Consider the following 16,105-nt stretch of genomic DNA (forward strand, 5'->3'; position numbering starts at 1 on the left):
AAAGGTAGCTATGTTGATGGTGGAGCCGCAGCAGAGGGACAAACCCGTGGCCGCCAGCGGAGACGACGGCTCGGCCGGGGAAGCCCCTACTTCCCCCGTAATTAATATCAGCGGCGGCGGCGGCGGAGGGGGAGGAGGAGGAGGCTCCCGACTACATCAACATTTACCAACTTCCAACCATCACCTCCACCATCCCTTTCAGCAGCACATTGGCGCGGAGAACGTAGCAGACACTCCGGGTAGAAGATTATCCAGCACAGCGGAGGACGGCTCTTCCAGCGGCGGCCATGTCTACGCTGCCTCTGCCGCTGCGAACAACAACAGCTCTGACGGGGCAGACGACATCCGCAAATGTGGCTACCTGAGGAAGCAGAAACATGGACATAAACGCTTTTTCGTGCTTCGGGCCGCTAGCCACCTCGGCCCGAGCCGCCTGGAGTATTATGACAGCGAGAAGAAGTTCAGGAACAGCCTGCGCTCCGCCGCCGCCGCTGCAACTGCTACTGCCAGCGCGGCTGCCGCCGCCGCCGCAGCAGCAGCTCCTTCTCCACCGAAGAGAGTGATTTACCTTTACCAGTGCTTCACTGTGAACAAAAGGGCGGATTCAAAAAACAAACACCTCATCGCTCTATACACCAAGGACGAGTACTTTGCCATTGTGGCTGAAAACGAGCAGGAACAGGAGGACTGGTATGTAGCAGTCAGTGAGCTGATGAGTGAAGGTAAGAGGGGACACCTAGACTCAGATGATCTGGATGATGGATATGGTACAGTGACGCCTGGTACTGTTTTCAAAGAAGTGTGGCAGGTGAACGTGAAGCCCAAAGGACTGGGCCAAACCAAAAACCTCACAGGTGTTTACCGACTTTGTCTGTCCACCAAAACCATTCACCTGGTCAAGTTGAACTCTGAAACACCGTGTGTTAACCTCCAGCTGATGAACATTAGGCTTAACCTCCAGCTGATGAACATCAGGCGCTGTGGACACTCTGAGAGTTTCTTCTTCATTGAGGTTGGCCGCTCTGCCTCCATTGGGCCTGGTGAAATCTGGATGCAGGTGGATGATTCTGTTGTGGCTCAAAACATGCATGAAACAATCTTGGAGACGATGAAAGCCTTAAAGGCTTTTGCGGAGTTCCGGCCAAGGAGTAAGAGCCAGTCTTCAGGCTCCAATCCAATGCCATTTATTACAACTCGGCGCCACCTAGGCAACCTGCCACCGAGCCAAACAGGGCTTCAGAGGAGGTCAAGAACAGAGTCCATCGTTGGGACACCGCCATCAAGCAAAAGCTCTGGCGCCAGTGGTTATCGCTTCCGTACATCTAGTGAAGGTGAGGGAACAATGAACCGCCCGTTCCGCTCTACCACAGGAAGTCTGGTTCACCTGAACTCAACGCGTGCACATCACAGTCGCCAAGAAGGTAGCGGCAGCGGTGTCGCCACAGGAAATGTCGGTACAAGCACAGGTGGTGGTCGCTATATGAGAACCATCCCTGGGACATCGACCACCTACCACGCCCGTTCTGCTTCTCTCCCAGTCTCCCACTTCCCCTCCACCACAAGTCCCGTAAGCGTCTCCTCCAGTAGTGGTCACGGCTCTGTCTCTGACACCTTAACACGACCGTCAAGCGCCTCTATATGCGGTTCTCCATCAGACGGCGGCTTCAACTCCTCAGATGAGTATGGTTCCAGCCCTGGGGACTTCAGGTACTTTCGTGTGCGTAGTAATACACCAGACTCCCTGGGAAACACTCCTCCAATTAGAGAGGAGAATTGTCTTAACGACTACATGGCTATGGGCTGGAACCGAGAGGTGTTTGGCATTAGCGGCGGTTCTGGAAACACCAGTGGCGGTGATACGCCACGAGATGACGGCTCATCGATAACTGAAGACGACCGATTCTCTACATCGTCGCTGAGGAGGAGGACACACTCCTTCTCCAGAAGTGGTGGTGCCACTGGTGGGTCAGGAGTGGCAGTTTATCAGAAAATGACGCAGACCAATTTTTCTTTGGATGAAGAATCAGATGTGGTCTTGCCATTCAGCAGCGGGCTGCTCCGTGGCGGGCCATCCTCTTCTTCCTCCTCCCTCCGCTCTGACTACAGCTCCTGCTCTGAGCATAGCCAGCAGAGTCGGCCCTCCACATCCCATAGATCAGACAGTGGTGGTGTCGTGAGCAGTGGAATCGAGCGTCCCGCTCCTCCTCCTCTTTCTTCCTCCTCTTCTGCACAGGAAGACAGTGGATACATGCCAATGATGTGTGGTGTTGCAGCGTCACCACGGGACACCCCTCCTGACTACATGCCTATGCAGCCTAGCCACTATGTCCACCAAGTGTCTCACTCCCCTCAGTTCCACAGCCCGCTGTTGGCACCTCGTGCGGCTCACGTTAACTCCGCCACGGATGCCCAAGGTTACATGATGATGCTACCAGGTGGCAGCGGGGGCTCTCCTTCTCCGGTTCAGGTGTCCCCTGGTCCACACAGCAGCTCTGGTCTGGCAGTAGCGACCGTATCACACAGAGACAGTATCGCAGAAAGGCCAGAGAATGGAGAATATATGGACATGTCATACAGCAGCAGCAGGGGGCGGAAACTCTCAAATGAAGCCAGTGGTGAGAGCACACCAAAGTCTTATAGTCCTTATTTCTCCCTGCCGCGGTCCTACAAAACACCCACCAGAGAGAGGGATGACAAGGAGTATGGAGAGTACGTTCCGATGAGTTCTCCTGCCAAGCCTGTCTTCTCTGCAGTTGCCATAGCTCCAGGATCAACACCAGAAAGAAGGAGGGGAGGAGGGAGCAACACCTCCACTCCCTCTCATCCACCACCACCTTATGGCGCTCATCACACCACAGCTGCGATGGTGGACAGACGTGTAGTGAGACCTAACCGCCTTCCCTTAGGAAGAAGGAGTTTCCATGGTCCTTTGAGACTCACCGAGCCTTCTATGGCGTCCACGGGAACCTCAACACCAGTTACTGCCCTCACCAGCTCCTCTGAGAGGCCTCCTAGTCCTGGAGAATACATCAACATTGAGTTTGGTGAACACTTCCCCCACCAACAGCAGCCACCGCCCTATCCTCTCTCTTCCCAAGATGCAGATGCAGCATTGATGGCAGGTGTGGACCATCAACACTCTGCTCCACAGCCTCAAAGCCACCAGGACTACATGAGTGTAGAGGTGGAGACTGATCAGCAGCATGGTGTTGAATATTCAAGTAAAAACCAGTCCCCTCGGCCCAGTCTTGTTGCCCCCTGGAACCCACCCAGCTATATCAGACCACTGGCTACGAATTCAGGAACTTCTCCAGGAGTCCCCGCCACAGGTCACTGGAAATCGATGGGGGACGACTACACAGACATGACATTTAACCTTAGCAGCACAGAGAGGACGCAAACGAGTCCCACAGCAATGCTGCAGCACCTCTGTGTGATAGAAAGGCATTACGGACACTCTTCTTCACCCTCCCCATCATCCAGTTCACCTCCGCTCCCTCCCTCAAGCCCAAGCAGGACCCCAACACAGCAGGTGGAGCCCAAGGTTGTTCGAGCCGATCCACAGGGCAGAAGGAGACACAGCTCAGAGACTTTTTCCTCCACGTCCTCCTCTAACTCCACTCCCTCAGGTGGTGGAGGAGGGACCTCATCCTCTGTCAACCATCCCTTGATAAACCCAGCAGCCTCTAATGGATCTTACCTACCAGAAGGTCACACTTCCAGGTGGACCAGTTCAGCCTCTTTTGACAGTGTGTGGATGTCTGTGGAGGGTCTTGGAGAGTCCTTGGCTCTCCGTGCACCAACCAGAACCATGGAACTAGGTACTGTATCTGGAACTTCAACCTCAGCAGGTAGAATGTGCCGGAACATGTCTGTGGGTTACCAGAACGGCCTCAACTACATCGCCTTGGAGCTGAGTGACGATGGGAGTGACGTGGGAGCGGGCAGCAACAGTGGGAGTTCAGTGGCGACATCGGTGGTGGGGGCAGTACCTCTGCCAGAGAACGGTGCTTACGCCAGTATAGACTTCAGCAAATCAGATGGAGTCACCACCACAACAAAGGGTGAGTCATAAAAAAACAAGTGTTCTCAGTTGTGCTTAAATGTTGCATTTTCAAAAATCTGGTATTACTGGTCAAGGATGGGGGGGTCCACTGCTGCCACCTGTGGTCCAGTTTGATAATGAAAAAAACATGGAAAGTAATAATTGTTACACACATTTACTCATGTACAGTTAGTGGTGACCACTGTCTCCCTGTCAGCAAAAATCACTGGTTTCCTCCATGAACTTTGGTCTGAGTGAGTGAGTGGTTTACACACTTGTTTTTGACAACGAGATAAGAAAGAAATACAGTGTTGAGATTTTGGATTCTCTTGTAAAGCAGTTTTAGTAAATGGTAACTTGGATGGATAAAGTTTTTTGGTCTTCCTTTGTGAGAAAAACAATATCATCATGAAAGATTTTTTTTGTTTTTTTGTGTTCTTCTTCACTCCAGATCTAAAATAACCTAGAGCTGCTGTTTGCTATTATTAGTCTGTGTTGCATCAATTTGAAGCAGGGTGAGCGGAGTCTATTTCAGATGAGTCTCTGTGATCTCCATAAGGCTGCGTTTCCCTTGTCTTTGAAGATGTCTGTCCAGGGACCTGACGTCTCTGCTGTTACAGGAAGTGGCATCAGTCTGTGGTTCATGCTGAGGTCTGTGTGTGTGAGTGTGCGTGCGTGCGTGTGTGTGAGTGACTGATGATTGCTTAAATGAATGCAAGTTTATCTGAGGTCATGTGTAGACCCAGTCAGTCAGTCAGAAGGAAACAGGGAGAGAAAAAAGGCGGTGGCGTTGCTGTCTTTGTGGCGGTGGCGTCTGTATGTGAGCCTGTCTGAGCATGTGCGCCTGTTTTCTTTGTGTCAGCATGTAGTTGTGCAGGCAGGGCACTGTGATGTGTGGGTGTTTGTGGTAAACTCCTCTTTTCTTTGTTTCTACTATCTCCACACACACTTTTGTACATGGAAAAAAAAGTGTAGATCACTGTTGACAGGAGCAGCAGTGTGATGTGAAAACACAAACTACATACAGCTCCTGTTCACTGTAACTACAGTCACTGACTATGGACTGTTCTGGGAGCTAAGATAAATCCATTGTCAAACTTCAGTTTGTCAGAAGTCTAAAAGGGAACATCCATAGCTGTTCACAGGCTGTGGGGAAACCTGGCAGAGATTTGGTGAAACATTTCTATTTCAGAAAACACTGGCCAATCACGGGCCTCGTTAGTGAAAACATATTGTTCCTGGATTAGCAAACCATCATAGCAGGTTGAGATGTAGATGAGGATCAGAGCAGGAGAGAATGTTGTGACTTTGTCCTTAGTATCCACTCAACACTGTGTGTGTGTGTCTGTGTGTCTGTGTGTGAGTGTGAGTGTGTGTGTGTGTGTGTGACTCATTGCTGTAGTCTTTGAAGTGTAATTGTGAGGGCAGCATGTCACAGCAGACAGTGGTGCTGAATGGAAACACATTATCAGAGAGGAATCAGCTGCTCCCTCTGGTGGTGGTGATGGTGCTGCTAATATTTATATTTTTTATGGCTAATAATTATCATCTTTGGATTCTTTTTGGTTTTCCTCCAGATCCGGATCATCTGGTTCTGCTCTGTTTCTTCTTCAGGTTCTCTTAAGGCTGGGCAGTATGGACTAGAAGTCATATCTGGTTTTTTTATTGAATGATGATACGCTATATATATTTATTTTTTTCTGTGATGTAATTAAGGTTTCCTCAAAGCATTAAGTCATATTAGATTAATTTTTTTTCCCAGAGATAAAAACTGAAGTTTAAGGCACATGCCAAATGTCACAAAGGCAGCATTAATACCACAGGTCAATGTGCACTGTATCAAAACGTATGAAACAAATTGAACAGAAGAACTGTCAGATATATGAATTAAAAATGCTCCTTGATTAAAATTAAACTTTGCTGTACACAAACACTCAAATGTGAATTTTCTTTGGGCAGTCATGGCCGATCAGAAAGACTAAACATGTCAAACACAGTGTGTGTGTAGCAGTGACATCACAAGTCGCTGCCGTAGCTCGCCACACTCTCCCATGTATTTGAACAGGAAAAACATAAATTCAGTGATTTTTTTTTACCATAAAAATGTTGAAATCTTACAGATAATATACATTCTCTCTCTCTCTCTCTCTCTCTCTCTCTCTCTCTCTCTCGTCCCTCGCTCACTGCTTCGCTCCATTCACTCACTCGAGGGTTTTAACAAATTAAAATACTAGTACTTAGTCAAACGCAGTAAATGCTTTGTGCTACTTTGTACTGCGAGAGAGAGAGAGAGAGAGAGAGACTTTGTTTTAGACAGATGTGGGTGTCTGACAAAAACAGTTTTTATAATCTGATTTAGTGTGTGTGTCTGAAGTTACTCCAGGCCACTCCAGGTCTGTCCACCTTTTCACCTGGACGAATACACCCAGCTGATGTCTTCCAAACCAGTGTCCATCGAGTCCATAGAATCAACAGCCGCTCACATTTAACTGTTTGTTTGGTAAATGAGTGAGCGGCCGCTGAACTTTGGACACACACTCTTACTCTACACTTGTGTGTGTATGTGTGTGTTTGGGTTTCCAGTGGTAGTGTTGATTTTCAGGTAGGCTGCTGTAGTGCAGCCCAGGGCCCTGAATAAGCCCAAACATGGCTGATGTCCAACCTGGTGAGTCCACTGAGAGCAGGGCTTTGTCTGAGCCAACAATGAGAGATGGCAAAACACAGTCTGATGTTCCACGTCTGACTCCTGTGGTCGGGTCACCGAGGTCGATCTGAACAATGAACTTCACATGGTGAAGTCAGAAATGACCCACGTGAACACGTTGATGATGGAATCAGTGGCTGAACAACCGTTGTGTATCTCCGAGCTAAAATCACTGTTTTGTCTATGAACTCTGGTCTGGGCGACTCATCAGTTTTATAAACTAACCAAAAATCTCTGTTTCTTTTTTTTTTCTTTCAGACTGAATGGTGACATCAGAGGGCTATTCCACTCCTTTCCTCCCCCAAATTTTCATCTTAGTCTCTGCTAGGGTCACATGACTCTGCATTGGAGCCTTCTACACACAGACCTGACTGAGCAGCCGAGCCGCTCCCTTCAGAATGAAACCACACAAAATTTGTTTGCTGTTATTATTTTTTTAAATTTTTGTTAACTGTATTTCATCACATTTATATACACATATATATACATATTACTGTATATATAGTCCTTTTTTTTAAATTGTGTGCTGCTCTGCCCTCTGGTGTTCAGTAACTGCAGGGGCATTAACAGAACCACTCATGGTCCTGTTCCTCCATACGGTATTATCATTTCTGTTTTTCTTAAAAAGGGACACTGAAATGCTGAGTTAATACATAAATGGTACTGAAATTTTATGTTAAATACTATTTTTTATCCTTTGTTATTTTTTTTAAATTTTATTTTTACTTTTTATCCCCTCCTTAAATCGGTACCGAACAGTCATTATTGTGGACAAGAGCTGGCGGCTGCATTCATTTCACCATCATGTCTGGGTGTATGAATTCAACTAGTATTCTTAAGTTGTGTGTTATTTATTTATGTCTCAGCTCGTACAGTTTTTCTGTCGTCCACATTTTGGTTCAGAAAAAAAAGGGCAGGAAAAAGGTGTGAGTTGCCGTTTTAATGCTTTGCAATGTTTCAACAAGGTTTCAGCGAAAACTTGACCATAGCTTAACAACAAACTGTTGAAATATGTACGATGCGCAAACCATGTAAATGTTTTTCAGTAGTGAAGCTGTAGCCATTGCGTTTCATTTTCACGCCTCTTTTTGCTGCTTTTTAATCGTCTTTTGGAGTTTTTACACGAGAACAAATATTATTGAACCAAATCCTATGTATTTTTTCATTGACTCTGAGGCTTTGCCATAACTGGACATATATGGTACTTAAAAAGGCAAAAGGAAATACATTGGCATGCATCTGTCAGCTAACAATTAGCTAGCTTTGCACAGAGCAAAGTGTGCAACTGTATCATTCACTTGAAGTTTTCGTTCACTACATTTTGTCATCAATGAAACACTTTCTTTAAACAAAAGCTGTGCCAGCTGGTTCCACTCTTTATGCTAGCAACGTGATAATATATATACGGTATATGCATTTTTCCCAAATTGGTTGAACAATGATGGAAATGGGAAAACATTTGGACATTTAGCTAACGTAGCAGAGGTAGCTCGCTGGCGTTTTCCTGCCTTTTTCACTTAGTTTGACTGATTTTTGACGGTTTTAGGGTTGTCTGCACAAGAACTGTTGAAAGAACCATCCAGAGCCAAGTGTTTTGTTACTGTCTCTTTTGTACGATTTTGATTTTACCTCACGCTGCTCAGGATGATGACACGAGGCGGCAGCGGGTCAGAAATGCTTTCATCTGTATTTAAACATTAGCATTTAGCATTGACACAAACGTTGTAACGCTGTAAAAGTACAAATTACAAACCAACACTACGATGCTAATGCAGCAGGTTTACTGTGCACGTGAAGCTTGTACTGTAGTTTGTGTGGATGTGAACACACACACACACACCATACACATCATCATCAGCCACATGACATGGTCACATGGTTCTGGCCCAAACATACACACACACACACACACACACACAGGAGATATGCAGCCTTATTTAGCAGCACTGCTCTGTGTTTGGTTTCAGTTCCAATGACGCACATGCTCATGCGCACACACACACACACACACACACACACACATTCATCAGCAACACTGACGTAAAGTGATTTTTTTTTCCAGAAACCTGATCCATGGTCCAGGTGCAGCAGCGAGCTGGACATTCTTGTCCTGTTAGCACCTCTCACATGCACTTCCGCACGAATCAGCAGTGATCACTCTAAGTGGTGGGTGGGGCCTGCTGTCCGTGCTGTCATTGGTCCATCATTTAAGTTATCTGCTGCTGCTGCTGTTCGGTCAGCACATCATTGACAGTGTCCAAAGAAATGACGGAATTCTAACGCGGTCCTCGTAATTTCACCTCTTCAACTTCTTCAGTATTCACCAATCTGATGCTTTCATTTCATTATTTATTTTTTTCATCCAGACCATCCAAACATTAATTCAAAAGAAATATGTGGATATGAACTGTCTGTAGGGGGCGATCTCACGATTCCTCTGCTGCTTCTTGAGAAGCAAAGGTGTGGTTACTGTGTATCTACAGAGCTGTGTTGAGTTGAAAGTTGGGACTAAAGTCGTCTCTTCTCAGATTTATGACAGTCTGGGTCTAAATTCATTGCTGCCTCACATCGGTGATAGCCCGGTACTAATGTCATTGATGTCCCAGTGACTACCATCCATTGTTCCTTTATTTGTTTGGCGGAAAATCTAACATCTCTGCAGCTAACAGTTGGTGTCAGCTAATTCAGATTTTTTTTTTTTTATGTTTTAAGAAATACAATAACCAAATGTGTGGAATTTACTGTGTGGAACAGGTGCAGAACACATGATGTCTCTTGTGCAGGTGATGTCTGGCAACAGTTCCAGTTTAGTTTTTTATGTTTGGCAGCAAAAAAAAATCAAACAAGATATTGTTGATGACTTAAAAGAAATCCCTGACAGTTGTTTATTAAGCGCACCCTCCAAATATGAACCCCGCCCCTCAGCTTTGTTTTACAGTCTTCTGTTTTACAGCATTTGTTTGTGCGTCAACAGTTCCAAAACTTAACTATACAATGTTTTTTGTTGTTAATAATGGGGAAGGAGTGAAAGCAACAAATATAAACAATCACATCATCATCAGAGAGACATAGAAACAGCATCCTTATTTTTTTTTTTTTTTTAAGTTTAAAAATGTTTGGTTGTTAATTGCATCTGAGGGGCATCAGTAAGTCACCGGTCACTGTTGGTTAACTCAGTCTCACATCGATGGTACCGATGACATGACTGTCTGCTGCCAAAGTCATTTCCTTCATTCATCTGTGTTTACTCTAGTCATCGCTGTCCAGGTTGAATACGTGGACGATACTAAAGTCAGCAGTGTAGACAAGAGTCTAGTCTCCTCAGTGTCTCACAGTCTGGAACTTTACTCCTTATTGTCTGGTACTAAAGTTAACACGGCGATGCATCAGATGTCATCGATGATTCTGGTACTATTGTCATCATAATCTGTCCTTGATGAGTACTAATGTCAGTGTCATGGCTGAGTCCGGTACTATTGTCAGTGTCATCAATGAGTCTGGTACTATTGTCATCATAATCTGTCCTTGATGAGTACTAATGTCAGTGTCATTGATGAGTCTGGTACTAATGGCAGTGTCATCGATGAGTCTTGTACTAATGTCAGTGTCATGGCTGAGTCCGGTACTATTGTCAGTGTCATCAATGAGTCTGGTACTATTGTCATCATAATCTGGCCTTGATGAGTACTAATGTCAGTGTCATTGATGAGTCTGGTACTATTGTCATCATAATCGGTCCTTGATGAGTACTAATGACAGCGTCATCGATGAGTCTTGTACTAATGTCAGTGTCATTGATGAGTCCGGTACTAATGTCAGTGTCATGGCTGAGTCCGGTACTATTGTCAGTGTCATCAATGAGTCTGGTACTAATGGCAGTGTCATCGATGAGTCTTGTACTAATGTCAGTGTCATGGCTGAGTCCGGTACTATTGTCAGTGTCATCAATGAGTCTGGTACTAATGTCAGTGTCATCGATGAGTCTTGTACTAATGTCAGTGTCAGCGATGAGTCTGGTACTAATGTTGTCAAAAAGACCAAAAATCCTTTTTGAAATTTTTCAGTTGCCCGTATCACAGGTCAGTTGTGACCTTTGACCTTACATTTCTTTAACTGTAATGCTATAACGATGGTGTACTTTGACAGTTGACAGTCTGACACGTATTACTCTAAAACCGTGACTTTGACCTTTTCTTGATTTCATTTTCATCCTTATAGTTTTTTTATTTTTTATTTTATAACATTGATGCAGTTACTTAGCTTTACAAGAATGATTTGGAAAAGTGAGGATGGAGGTTTATCTCTGACTTTATGTTGTTTTTGTTTTGTTTTTTTCTTTTCAACAATGAATTTGCAAAAAATCAGCAAGATTTAGAACTGTTGGAAAAATTAAAGTCTTTCTGTAAATAAGCAAAAAAACTGAGTTGTTGCTTTTTCATGTTCTGACCGAAGCCTCGGGTGAAGCCCCTCCCCCTTGTTTCCTGTTTTTTTTTTTCCTGTTGGAGAAAAAGGGGCGGGGCCTGCAGGCACTCGGAGGCCGTTTGAGCCTCGGTATAGTGTTTATATTTATCAAATTTTTTGCTTTCGATAGAGCTAATTGCAATAAAATGTGTTCATCTAAAAAGAAACAGTCTAATAATTTTTTTTCTACTCTTTTTGAAAAATATTGACATTTTTATGTTCTAACAGTGACATGAAGCAGTGAAAAATCTAAAGATATCATAGACTTTAGTTTGTGCTTTGGTGCTTTCCTAATGTTTCCATACAGCGGTCCTATGAGAAACACACCACGTTCACATTAGTGCCGTCACCAAGTTCAGATGTGTTATTTTGTGACAAACTATCCAGGTCTGTTTAATGCAGTGACACAAAGTGACCACAGGAGGCAGCAGTGCTCCAGTGTCCCTGTCAGCTCAAATCATTGTGGAAAGACACAGTGTTATTTAAAAGGTGACATGTAACTTCACAAACAGGATTTATTATTACAAAGTTGTTTTTCACACTGCAGAACTGATGACGAGGTCATGACCTTTGACACTTTTAAATCCAGAGTCGCTGTATTTGCATCTGAGTTTCTGGATGGTGACGGTGCACTTGATGAAGAGTCAAAGTCTGTGTCAGTGTAGTGTTTGTTGACAGACTGTCATCCAGTGTTGAACCATGTCCTTAGCCACACTGACATGAAAGGCTAGCCGCACACAGCTAATAGTTAACAAAAAGGGATAAAGGTAACAGACAAAGCAGCAAAGGTTTGGACTGTTACTTTTAAAGCTCTGTGAATGGTGGCCATAAATAAGAATTTTGTCAATCTAAGCTAAAGGTTAGCTAGCAAAACAAATCCACTATATTAACTGAACTAAAAATGTAGACATTAAAAAAGACAAAGTGATAAAGATGACAAAAAGACATTTCACAAAATGGCTGAAGAAAAAAAACTCATGTGTCAAAGGCCCGGGGGCCAAATGCGGCCCACTAAGTTTTTCTGTGTGGCCGCGGGAGCTTAAAAAGCCTTTACTAAAGTCCATGCAGCAGAGTTTCTTAAAGTAAGACATTTTTTTTTCTATTACACAGCTATGAACAGTATTTGTAGCTTGAACAAATAATCAATTGTAGAAACATGTGTTAGTCTGTTATGGAGTAGTTACATCTAAACCAGTGGTCTCCAACCAAGGACTGCTCAGTCAGTACCACCTGTTACTACAGACTGGTACCAAGGTGCTTAGCATTGAAGGATAATTCAATTTTCAAAAAATAAAAACATCCTTTAGACTATATTCTGTTAGTATCAGAGTAAAATATTGACTGATTTTCTTGAAATGAAAAAAGGAAATGGATATGACTGGGTTTTGTTTAAACGAAGTACATTTTTTCACTGTGGCCCGATACCAAATGACCTATGGACTGGTACCGGTCCGCAGACCAGGGGTTGGGGACCCCTGATCTATACAGTCTTCCAGTTACAACCGGCCCTTCAAGGACAACTGTATTGCTTGGACACCCTTGGTCTGAACTTTGTTTTCAAGCTAACGTTTTGCTTTTTCTGGACCAGTATATGCAGTAGTTGTGGCTAACCTCTATCTGTTTCTAGGAACACTCCATATTAGGCTGAAATGTAATGATTTATGACCTATTTATTCTTTTTTTTTTCTACATTTCTTGTTATAGGTACTATGTTCTGCCTTTTTGGGTATTTTACACAATTGTTTTTTGCACTGGTTGCACTGGCTAAATTTAAACATTCTCAGCCAACTTGTAGCTAAGTTTTAGCTAACATTTAGATGTTCCTATGCTAACTTCTCTTTGACTCAATTACATCTTTCATTTAATTCCGGGGTCTCCAACCCCTGGTCTGTGAACCGGTGCTGGTCCGTAGGTCATTTGGTACCAGGCCGCAGTGGGACACAGTGAAAAACGCTGTTGCAGTTTTACTAATTTACTACATTAAAATAAATCCTGTCATATCCCTTTACTTTTTCCATTCAAAGATAATCCGTCAATGTTTCAAAACAACGGGTCATTCAGACTCAGATACTGACAGAATGAAGTCTTTAAGATGTTTTATTTTGAAAATGGAATGATCCTTCGACGATGACGCGGTATTACCGGTTCGCAGTAACGGCTGATCTATCAGGTCGATCAGTCCTGGGTACAAATCATTAAGTCTTCTGGACTTTTCTGAATAGTCTCCTCTGTGTTTGTGCAGTCAAGCCGCCCTCTGCTGGACAGTGCATGAATTAGAAAAACCACTACGCTGAGAATGTGCTGAAAGGAAAACTACACTAGACAGTGTCTTATTCTTTTTGTTCTTAAATTCTGCAAACTTAACTTTCTGCTACTATGATTTGATGTCTCTCACTCACACGATTTTGCTTCAATTATACAGATCTGATTTTGCTGTATTTTATTAAACGTTTAGTGATTTCTTATTTACAGTTTCGGTCAGCTCTGGGCTACTTGTTAGTATATTTTTGAATTTCTTGACGAAACCTTCTTTCTGAGTGGCCTGAGTTCATCAGGAGACCACACATTTGGACACTGTGTTTATTTCAGTCTTTAAAAGTTTATAACAACTTCTGAGTAACATAACAAAAATACAGGAAAAAAAAAACAAAACAAAAACACATTTGCTTTAAATTCTCTGCCAACTGATAACATTTGAATTCATTAAAGCAGATTTAAAATAACAATTAAAAAAAAATCATAGGAAGTGAATGCCTTCCCCTCCCTCACAGTTACAGACACAACCACAGGAGCATGTTCACACCTTATTCACACCTGATTCACACAAACCAGGTTTCAAGTGAAAACAAGTACATTTCCATAATCTTTACTTAACTTACCCCAGCACCTGGAAATGTTTTAAAGAGGAGAACAAACTAAAAACTAAATCCATGTGTGAATCTGATTCCTCCCCCCAGATCAGTAAAAACTAAACACAGCTACAAGAAGAAGAAGAAGAAGAAGAAGAAGAAGGAAATCCCACTTTAGACATGTTTATTCTGATGGTTAATTCTATACAAACACAGTGGGCTGTTTATGGTTAACATTAACATAGACCTAGAATAGAAAAAAACCTGCTGCTGCTGTTGCTTTGTTCTACATCAGTAGTTACAACCATTTCTATGGAAAAATAAACCTGGTAAAAGTTCATGATACCCTTAATTCTCTTTTTCAAATATAGATTTATCATTTTTATATAAAATACTGTTTTATTCATAGAAGATTGACTTTGTACATTATGAGCTGATGAGTGAGAGAGTGAGTGAGTGAATGAGTGTGAAACAAAGACATGTATAAAATAAAACTTAGGTAAGGACACTTGACTGGAATACATTTATGATTTTTTTTTTACCATAATAAAAATCAGATTTTTTTTTAATAAACCTATACATATAATTTTATCAGAATTTTTTTTGTCCACAAAACTGTGCGTTTTGCAGTGGTTTACAAATATTATACTTTTTCAGAAAAGTGAATAAATATTTTGCTCAAAACTGTGAAATGGCCTTGAATGTATTTGCTTTTCCTCTGTGTGTGTGTGCGTTTGTGTACGGGTAAAAAGAAACACAAACCGCTGATACTGACTGAAAAAAATCCCTAACACACTAAAAACAGGCTGTTTTACACAATATACACATTTTATTACTTACAAATAAAAAAAAATACAGAGAAGGTGGGGGGCTAGTGGTTAGCATTAGCATTAGCAGGCTGCTGCAAAGGCCTGGTTTTAAGACCAGCACACGTGAGGACAGGGGAAAAAGGGACTATTGAGGAGAATGAGAGGAGTCTGCGTCAGTCTGGCTGAAGAAAACTCATGGTCAGTGCATCACAGCCTGGATGTTTGTGAAGTCAAAGTGCCCGCTTGGTGACCGCCGTCCAGAAAAACTCAACCAAACAAACAAACAAACAGAGACAAACAAACCTGTGGCTGTTTGGTTTAAAAAGTAAAGACAAAGAGAGTGAAAAAAGCATTTATGTCTCCAAACATCCATCAGGGCACCCTGGTGGACAAAAGTGTGCTCTTTCATTCTGAGGTACTTCTTATATGAACTAAAAAACAAAGAGTGAAAGTTAAGGGTTGACGTTTGAGGCTGTGTCACACAGTAGCACCTTTGTTTAGGTCAAAGGTCCTTGTTGTTACGTCTTCTTCATGCAGACCACACAGCGGCTGACGCGCGTTCCCAGGTTCCCTGCCTTCAGAGTCTCAGACTGTGGCTTCCTGTCAGAATAAGAGAACAAAGACAACGCGTCAGTCCAAGTCATGGCCTATTGCCTGGTCTGCTGCAGATTTAAGGCCTGGTTCTCGTACCTGAACATCTCAGAGTGTTCCACCGTGGCCAGCCAGAAGGAGTAGGAGTTTCCGTAGTAGTTGCAGGTTCCCCTGCCGTGGCACTCGATGAAGGGGGCGCTGCGGAATTCCTCCAGGCAGGAACCTGGAGAGGCTAAAGCCTGACCTGAGCCTTCAGCACCAGCACTGGTGTGCTGAAAAAGAAGAGAAGATGTGTGATTTGTGAAGCTACCTCCAGGGGCTGCTCACGAGCCAGACCACCTATAATGCTAAGATTGATTTTATCTTTGCAGCCCTATGTTGAATGACCTATGACCCAGTACAAGTTGCAGGCTCAGTGGTCAAAGTATAAAGAGGTCCTACCATCATGAAGGAGTAGCCGATCCATAGAGTGTCCCAGCTGGAAGGACAGGCGGGAATCTGGATGGTCTGACTGTGGATCGCGATGACCATGGCTGGAGCTTCACACACAGCACACCTGGTGGAGAAGAAGGGTTACAGTAGATGCACCAGCAGACAGCCACCCTCCCCCCCCCCCTGTCCGCCTCCCTCCCGCCTACCCCCCGAC

The 16,105-nt window shown here is 43.7% G+C and overlaps 2 protein-coding genes across 3 annotated transcripts in view; one reads left to right on the plus strand and one right to left on the minus strand.

The window, feature by feature from the left end:
* Positions 1 to 6: 6 nt before the first annotated feature.
* irs4b (insulin receptor substrate 4b) lies at positions 7 to 10,195 on the plus strand. The gene is made up of 2 exons (XM_008320364.3): positions 7 to 4,064; positions 7,008 to 10,195. Exons 1-2 carry the CDS (start codon positions 11 to 13, stop codon positions 7,010 to 7,012), a joined length of 4,059 nt encoding a protein of 1,352 aa, XP_008318586.1. The 5' UTR covers positions 7 to 10; the 3' UTR covers positions 7,013 to 10,195.
* Positions 10,196 to 13,635: 3,440 nt separating this feature from the next.
* Positions 13,636 to 16,105, minus strand: part of col4a5 (collagen, type IV, alpha 5 (Alport syndrome)) — a 31,194-nt gene continuing 28,724 nt past the window's right edge. For both annotated transcript variants that reach the window (XM_008320352.3, XM_025062723.1), the window contains 3 exons: positions 15,901 to 16,015; positions 15,559 to 15,731; positions 13,636 to 15,468 (listed from right to left, as the gene is read on the minus strand). In XM_008320352.3, coding sequence (XP_008318574.1) covers positions 15,387 to 15,468; positions 15,559 to 15,731; positions 15,901 to 16,015 — 370 coding nt within the window. In that variant the 3' untranslated portion in view covers positions 13,636 to 15,386. The remainder of the gene's footprint in view (positions 15,469 to 15,558; positions 15,732 to 15,900; positions 16,016 to 16,105) is intronic.

The sequence above is a fragment of the Cynoglossus semilaevis genome, chromosome 1, assembly GCF_000523025.1.
Source record: "Cynoglossus semilaevis isolate Cse_v1.0 chromosome 1, Cse_v1.0, whole genome shotgun sequence".
Lineage (NCBI taxonomy): Eukaryota > Metazoa > Chordata > Actinopteri > Pleuronectiformes > Cynoglossidae > Cynoglossus > Cynoglossus semilaevis.

What these genes read in the sequence shown, in the direction of transcription:
- irs4b (XM_008320364.3), top strand. Translation starts at nt 11, where the DNA reads ATGTTGATGGTGGAGCCGCAGCAGAGGGACAAACCCGTGGCCGCCAGC.